Source organism: Austrofundulus limnaeus, unplaced genomic scaffold (assembly GCF_001266775.1).
Source record: "Austrofundulus limnaeus strain Quisiro unplaced genomic scaffold, Austrofundulus_limnaeus-1.0 Scaffold0, whole genome shotgun sequence".
NCBI lineage: Eukaryota > Metazoa > Chordata > Actinopteri > Cyprinodontiformes > Rivulidae > Austrofundulus > Austrofundulus limnaeus.
Genome location: NW_013952402.1, coordinates 10,839,123 through 10,847,504, shown reverse-complemented (window position 1 = coordinate 10,847,504; position 8,382 = coordinate 10,839,123). Strand labels below are relative to the sequence as shown.

At 38.1% G+C, this 8,382-nt stretch overlaps 1 protein-coding gene across 2 annotated transcripts in view; it reads left to right on the top strand.

The window, feature by feature from the left end:
- Positions 1 to 3,734: 3,734 nt before the first annotated feature.
- The window catches only part of vax1 (ventral anterior homeobox 1), an 8,231-nt gene continuing 3,583 nt past the window's right edge, over positions 3,735 to 8,382 (top strand). The window contains exons 1-3 of one of the 2 annotated variants that reach the window (XM_014002893.1): positions 3,735 to 4,254; positions 4,864 to 5,124; positions 6,335 to 6,522. In XM_014002893.1, coding sequence (XP_013858347.1) covers positions 4,911 to 5,124; positions 6,335 to 6,522 — 402 coding nt within the window. In that variant the 5' untranslated portion in view covers positions 3,735 to 4,254; positions 4,864 to 4,910. The other variant, XM_014002886.1, reaches the window with a different exon arrangement.

Here is an 8,382-nt window from a genome sequence, read left to right as displayed (position 1 = left end):
TAGCCCTCTTAAAATTTTACAATAGTTCATGTAACACTATTTTGTGCACCTGTTTCATGAGCCATTATTATTTAAAGTATCTAGAACTCTGTGGATATTTGCAAKTAGCAGCAGTTAGCTGTAGCACTGCACTTCTGGTGCAGCCCAGAGCAGGAATATTGTATTTCTGCTTAATGATGTAACGCAAAATTGATGTAAATGTGTAAATTTACACATTTAACTGAACTGAATCTGTTTTATGGCAGCAGCCATCTAAACACTCAAACTAGCTGCTAGCTTCTTTATTCAGACAAATTTGAGCTAATTTTGTTCAAACTAAGATTAAGAGCTCTTCACAATAAGGAAGATATTGGGTTCTGGTGGAAATGATAAATGTTCTGATTTTGGGTTGCTTGACTTGGTCCAGTCTGTATTTATTTTTCCTTTATTAATTAAGCTTCTGATCAAACAAACTGTATGGAGTAGAAGCATTTAGTACAAACAGGTAGTACGACACAAAAATTAAATTAATAAAACAAGTTTAGGAAAGTTCCAAATCCATGGATCCCTCCAACATTCTCAGACTGCAACAGAAAGATACTAAGTGCATGACATAGAGTTAAACATTCACTAGAGTGAGCCTGTCCACTGRTAGCATCTATGACAAGATAGAGGAGCAAAAATGGTTACCATACAGGGCGTCGACTCACAATCATCATAGCAACTTTAGAGCAGACAGTATGTCTCTGAATATCTCAGAATTCATCCAGCTGCTTCTGTCCTGTGTCACATCATCAATAAACTGTGACCCAGTGCCACGGGCAGCCACGCCTGCCCAAGCCATCACACTGCGTCCACCATGTTTTACAGAGCTGTACCATGCCTTCACCATAGAGGCTGGCTGTTCACAGAGCTCTGTGTTAAAGCACATTCATTGAGAGGTGAAGGGAAGGAAAAGATGTGGTAGAAAAAAGTGTACAAGCAATGGGGATRACCACACCCTGGAGAAGATTGTGAAACAAAACATCTTCAAAGATGTGGGGGACATTCACAAAGAGTGGACAAAAAGGACTGGACTGCTGCTGAGTGGTTTAACATTATGTTCTCTGATGATAGTTAAATTTAGCATGTCCTTTAGAAATCAAGGTCCAGAGTCTGGAGAAAGAGAGGAGAGACAGAATCCACGTTGCTCGAGGTCCAGTGTAAAATTTCCACAGTCAGTGATGGTTTGGGTCCATGTCAKCTGCTGGTGTTGGTCYRYTGTGTTTTCTGAGGTCCAAGGTCAACACAGCCGTCTACCAGGAAGTTTTAGAGCACTTCCTGCTTCCTGCTGCTGAACTACTTYATGGAGATGCAGATTTCATTTTCCAACAGGACTTGACTCCTGCACACAGTGCCAAAGCTACCAGTACCTGGTTTAAGGACCATGGCATCCCTGTTTTTAACTGGCCAGTAAACTCACCTGACCTTAACTTCATAGGAAATCWATGGAGTATYGTGAAGAAGAAGATGTGATACACCAGACCCAACAATTCAGAAGAGCTAAAAGCCACTATTAGAGCAACCTGGGCTATCATAACACCTGAGCAGWGCYACAGACTGATCSACTCCATACCACGCTGCTTTGCTGCAGTAATCCAGGCAAAAGGAGCCCCGACTAAGTATTTAGAGTTGTACATGTTCGTACTTTTCAGTTAGCTGACATTTCTAAAAATTATTTTTTTGTATTGGTCTTACATAATATTCAAAATTTCTGAGATACTGAAATTGGGGTTGTCATTAGTTGTCAGTTCTAATCATCAAAATAAAAAAATAACATTTGAAATACATCAGTCTGTGTGTAATGAATAAATACAATACACAAGTTTCACTTTTTAAATGGAATTACTGAAATACACTTTTTCATGATATTCTAATACATACAGTCTATCACATTTTAACAAAAAATTTAAATGACCATATTGCGACACTAGGTGTCAGGAACATCCACATTATAAACATACAAAGATACAGAGAAAGGTAATACTTGGCTAAATATTTTCCTAGAACAAATGCAGTTTTTTAAGTCGTTTACAGTTTTCATTAAGTTATTAATCAGTTCAGCACATGATCTAAATGTACGGGGACAGGATAAGAATAGAACAAGACAGGTGTGAAAAAGGCAATAATAAGTTATTCAGTGTGGTATTTTTTTGGTTTCTAGGGCAAACATTAATWGTGGTCATGCAGAAAAATAAGCTCTCATCTCTAATAAAGCTTCATACTTCCTGTCCACATAAAAAACAATAAAAGTTTTTGTAAAGTTCTTCTTCGAAATAAAACTCATTTTGTTATATTCCATCGACCTGACTTAGACTAAAAAATAAATTAAAATAAAAATCACTGTCTCACTGTTTTATGTGAACACACTGAACATGGTCACTCAGCCCAGGTGCAACAGCTTGACACCATGAGACTGTTATGTTCAGTCTGTCTAATGACATCACAGCAAACACTTAAAGCACATCTCCCTTAAGACTGGTCAACATGTTGGCTTCTAATTTCACCAACAAATGCAGCACCTTTTACCTTTATTTATGTGGAGATTTAAAGCTGTTTTCAACTGTTGGTGTTTGTAGATTGAAAAAAACCTTTTTTTTTTTTTGGGAGATCAGTCTAACACATCATATAATGTAGTGATGTTGTTAGATAAACAACATGAAGCAGGTTATAAAATTGCCATCTAATGCATATTTGGTATTAWTGTAACTGTTTTTGTTTTACTGTGTTTTTGATGGCAACTGTTGTAGCTCAATAATTTATTAGATCATAGCCTTTATCAGTTGATCTGGCTGCGTTTTCACTGCTTTCAAGCATGAATTTTCCTCATCAGACATAAACACTGTGGAGTAAATATTCAAACATTATGATTGATGTGTTATGACAGAATACATAGGTCTCAGTGTTTTCTGCGTCTACAAATGGAAGCTTTTATCCACAAATGCAAGAAACAAAACAAAAAAAAAAGGAAAATTCTTATTTCTGATAGTGTTGTATTTATAGTTATATTATTTTTCTCTATGTAAGTATATTGTGTATTTCTTTGTAAAACACATTTCTTGCATGCATTAACAACATGCAACTTTGTGGATGTAGCGTCTGTTCTCCTTCCTAATTATTGTACACCTTTGAGAGGCAAAGATGCTGTAACCTCAATCTCTTTCCCAGGCTGGAAGCCCTGCACCGCAGCTTGCAAAGCCGGAGTTCTCTTCAGTCACTCCCTTTTTAGCCTCCTTTTTACCTCCCTCGAACAATGGACACTGTCCCACTCCACACAGCAGCCCCCCAAACACGGAGTGAATAAAGTTAGTCCAACATGCAGCCCTCAAATCCACCTCGAGACTGCTGCCGGGCAGCCACACTGCAGATTTGTTTGTTAATAGTCCAATTAGATAATTGCCATCTTTCACTCCTTTTCCTCTCTGTTTCCCATAAAGGCRTGAATGGCACTCAAGGAGCGGTGCAGCTTGAAGAGGGCTTCTGGCCAGCTAAGGTGACAAGAAGGGCCAGAGACTGTTCCTTGCACTAGGCCACCGGTTTGAATTGAATCATTGTGGCCTAATCAATGGTCTTATTGGATTACTGGCCACTGCTGTGTTCAGAGATATTGTTGCACTGACAATGAAAATAGCTAAGAGTTGGCGGTTGGGTGGGTGGTTTAGTGGGCTGGAGGGCGAGTGGTGGAGAGAGGCAGGGGCCATTCCAGGGGTATGCGTGTGAGCTAGAGAGTGAAGACAGCCTAAGCACTAATGACAAGTTTTGCCCCCCCACCCCTTCCCCCATCCTTTTTTTTGTCTTTTTTTGTCTTGTTAAAATATGCAGGTTAAGATTATGAGCGCTGAGCATAGCTGCTGGGGTGCAATTGTTAAAATAGTGAAGTGGAGACATTAACAGCTGGGACCTCACCGCRTTGCTTTCTGACTGAACACAGGAAGATGGAGGAGAAAGAGGAAAGTTGAACAGAATTCGAGCTGCGGAGCACGCCGACATCACTGCTCTGCTGGAACAAGCTGGGTTGTCATCGCCTTCATAAATTTTGCTCGATGAGGATTTGTTAGTTATCCTTTTCACTTAGCTCTCTCTCCGTCTTCCCCCATCTCTCTCTCTCTCTCTCCTCCTCTGACTCTCTCCCAGTTCCTCCAATAGCATAGTGGTGAGATCTACACATTGCAGAGTTGCGCTGATTGCCAAAAGGAAAAACAGGATCAAAGTTCGCTGACATGCTGCGGCAATCAGGTGAGCTGCTTAAAGTCAGGGGGAAAATGTCTGCCCGCATTCTGCAGATGGAGGAATGAAGCACCTGGGAACTTTTTTCGTCTCTGGAAGACTCGTACCTCTGTGATTGTGTGCGTGCAGGAAGGCTTGGTTGCAAGACAAGACCAATCATTTGTCTTGATTCCATGGGCTGAGAGCAGGCAAACTGAGGGGGACGGGACGAGCAAACCCCTCTATCAAGACCTGATCTATTTCCACAAACAATTTAGTATATTCATGAGGTTACGCAAATGTGGAGGCAGCAAAATTACCGTAATCAGTTGAAACAGCGAGTGCGCATCCATGGCTATGATTATTTGGAGATCATCTATCAGCACGATGTCTATGTAACGAGGAAAGGGGTGCATTGAATTACTGTTGAGTTTCACTGAGAAGTCCATGATCATTGGGCAAGGGAGTTTGGTCAGTGACAATAAGGCTCCGTGGTGGGGTGACAAAGTATTTTAGCAAACATTAGGTAGCTGACTCTGGTTTGTTGAAAGGTGCTGTTTTGAAACGAAAACTTACACCGTTCAGACGATCCCCAGTACGGCATTCTCTGTAATCTCCTTTTCTTTCACCTGACAAAAGGAAAAACAGAGGCGGCAGAGCCGCAAGTCTGAGAGGATAAACTGAGCATGGAGGTCAGGTACAACCAAGAAACCGAAGCCATGGTGCTGAAGAACGGAATAAAGGAAGGGAAGGACGGCAAAGATTCCCAGGGCAGCTTGTCGAAAAGCTTCCTGAAGGAACAGCAGGACTCCTTTTCCTCTTCTGGGACCATCGAGAACTGCGAGAAGAACAGGGGGAGCGCGGGGGACCCGGACTACTGCCGGAGGATTCTTGTCCGAGGTAAAGCTTGAGTTTTTTTTCTCTTTAGAGCTTTGATCGTCTGAGTTCAGAGTTTTAAAGGTTTAATCTGAACAAATGTAGTCTGTAAAATATTTTAGAGATTTTTCTTACCTTAAACATACACAAAGCTGTAAAGACAAATTAATTCAAGTGCAGTTGTATATATATATACAAAAAATATATAAAATTATTTACAAATATTACAATTCTATTTAATCTCTAACATTTAAAATAAATAATGCTTAAGATTATTTCTTTTCTTTTTTTTTTTACATTTTTTTGTTTTATAGTAGCAGAATAAAGTAAAACAATTAAAAAGGCACATTTTCTTGTTTTGTTATGGTAACTTAATCTTCAACACATTTCAGACTTTTATGATTAAAAATAATTAATATGATGCTAATTAATTGTAAAAATTAAATTAATAAACCATTTTATTTTATGTATTAGTAATTAAATGTAATTGTTTTACATTTTATCATAAGGACAATGAACTTTAGCTCAGACGTTATACAACATGTACTGCATTTAATTTTCAATAAATATTAGCATCACTATCAATTTCAGCAGAAGAAAATGTAGCAGTTTGCATATTTTTAATGTTGGGAAATACTTCATGTAAAGTGTYTTACACACTGAGTGTGTGTGCAAACCAGATATGAACACAATCTTTTTTTATTGAGGTTGTGTGTTCTTCATGACAAAAAATGATTTTTTTCAGTGCAGCACAAGCATAATTTGGATTGTTTTATTTATTAATAACATACTTATAAGATGCTGGTTAGTGGTGATTTTTGCAAGATTTAATTTATTGCTTTCATTTGAAAACAAAACAAAAAAAACATTTGTAAACTCAAACTCCCTGTAATTCATTTACAATACAGATCAATACAAGTTTTGCTTTTAATATATGTGCACCTTTAATTTAATTTTGTGTCCTTGCAATTTTTTATTATATTCTGTCACTTATGTTAATACATTTTTTTGCATCTGCTTTATACTTTCAAGCCAATTTTACTGCACATATTTTAACAAAGTGTTGCCACTAACACCAGTTTGTATAATAAAGAAAAAAATAAGAACAATAACAAAAATGAGAGTAATAATAAAATGAATAATAAGAATAAAAATAATAATAGGAATAAGAATAAGAGAAGCTTGTTTATTCTTGGGAATATGTTGTATTCTGAATAATTGCTCTGTCCCACAGATGCTAAAGGTTCAATCCGAGAGATCATTTTGCCAAAAGGTTTGGATTTGGACCGACCCAAACGGACCCGCACGTCCTTCACCGCAGAGCAGCTCTACCGTTTGGAGATGGAGTTTCAGAGGTGCCAGTATGTGGTTGGAAGAGAGCGGACAGAACTGGCCCGTCAGCTCAACCTGTCTGAAACTCAGGTACTGTTTGGACCTCACGCCAGTGTGTTTGTTGTAAACTGGATCATACAAAGAACGGACGAGAGAATTATTGTCTCACATAAACCCAAATTTTCTCTTTGTGTTTTCTTCTTTTTAAAACCTAAACCAACACCCCCTTTGACCTTGAGATAATCATGTTGTAATCCTTTAGTACCTCTTGCTTTGTCAGACAGCAAAGAAAAAAATAATAAGAATTTATTTTTACGTGACACCAAAATAATCCTGCAGGGTTGAGTGTTTTAAATGTTCAATTCTGTTTAAATCAACCTTGAAAACCTACACTATAAATTACAGTTTGTATCAGTGATGCAAATAATTATTTTTATCTTACAGAAAATAAAAATAATGAGGTTTTATATAAAAAATTAATGTAAAACACTTAAAGTTCACTGATTTGAAATCGGTATTTAAAAAAGAGCTGAAATAATTATTTTCTTTTTATTAAAATAAGCATATTTTTTCTCTAAAGTGTTAATTAATTTAACTTCTTTGTGACATTTCTGGCTGATGTAAAAGCGGTAAAAAGTTCCCGGTACGTGTGAGTCCAGCAGCAGGACCATGGCGTCCATCATGACTGAACTGCCTCCGTTTGACGAAAGAATCTGCATCAAATAATCTAGTCCCTYTTTGACACTTGCTGATTTAAAGAAAAATCTGTTATTTCATCATTCAAACGCCTTACTTCACTTTTATCCCCCAATAAAACTTGAGCGGTCGTGCTAAAACAGCTAATCGCGGCGTAACGGGCAGCGTCGGCTTTGGTCTTTGGTGTTTAATGTGTTGTGGCTTTCAGCGCGGCTGAAGGAGGCTGACCTCCAGAGAAGGTCTGCGAGGGGTCAGCCAGTTCTCACAAAACCACAAGCCACAACAAACACGTCATTAACGGCGTGAACTCAGCACTAGTTGCTCTAACTTTTTGCTTTTTTWAAAAAAAGCATTTCTGTTTTTTTCCATTTGACGGGTTCCCTCTCACCCATCCACCTCACCCCCACTCCCACCACCACACACATCCATTCCTAACAGGTTGCGAGTGTGAAAAATGTTATTTTGCTCATAAAAGGTAATCTAAATACAACAACCTTTGCTCCCTCTTTGGTTGGTACAGAACTGGGTCTCTCTTCCACAGTCTGCTCCCCGTCCTGACGAAATGCCTTTAATGACAACGTGCTGAAATTAGCGTTTTGTTCTCGGGCACTAAGAGGTTGTTGCATTAAGAAATGACAGCCATTTGCTGGGCTCACTTAAACATTTTAGTCTGAACTACCGACTGCACCTTATCTGACTCTGCCCTGTGAGTTTTGCCTTTTTAAATGAACAAGATGCTCCTTCCGAGCGGGCTTTAAGCGGCGGAGGGATTTCTTCTTTTGACAAGATAGTTCTTGACAGCCTGTGAAGAGTTAAACCACCAACTGAGAAAAAAAAAGGAAAATATATCTTACTGTGATTGGATCTGCAGCAGGAGGCCTCGGCACATGAATAGTGTTGCTTCGTAAGAACCCACTCAGGTGTGAGTCACAGTTTAGCTTCTGATTTAACATAAATAATGATGATATCAGCCTAATAACTCACTTTTTTAATAGATCCATCATTTTATTTTTAATAATTTGAAAAATAAAAAAGGCTTCCAGTATAAATATTCTTTGGACAATTTTTACATCCTCGATTCCTGAGGTGTTATTTTCAAAATGTTTTTTTAATTAACCGTTTCTTGAGAGTAAAATTAGCCAAAACCATGCCGACTCTTATATTAAAAAGAGGTTAAAAAAACAGGCTACTTTTTCCATTCAAAACAGTTAACATTGAAGAAAAAAAGATACAAAAAATAAATAAATTTGGTAC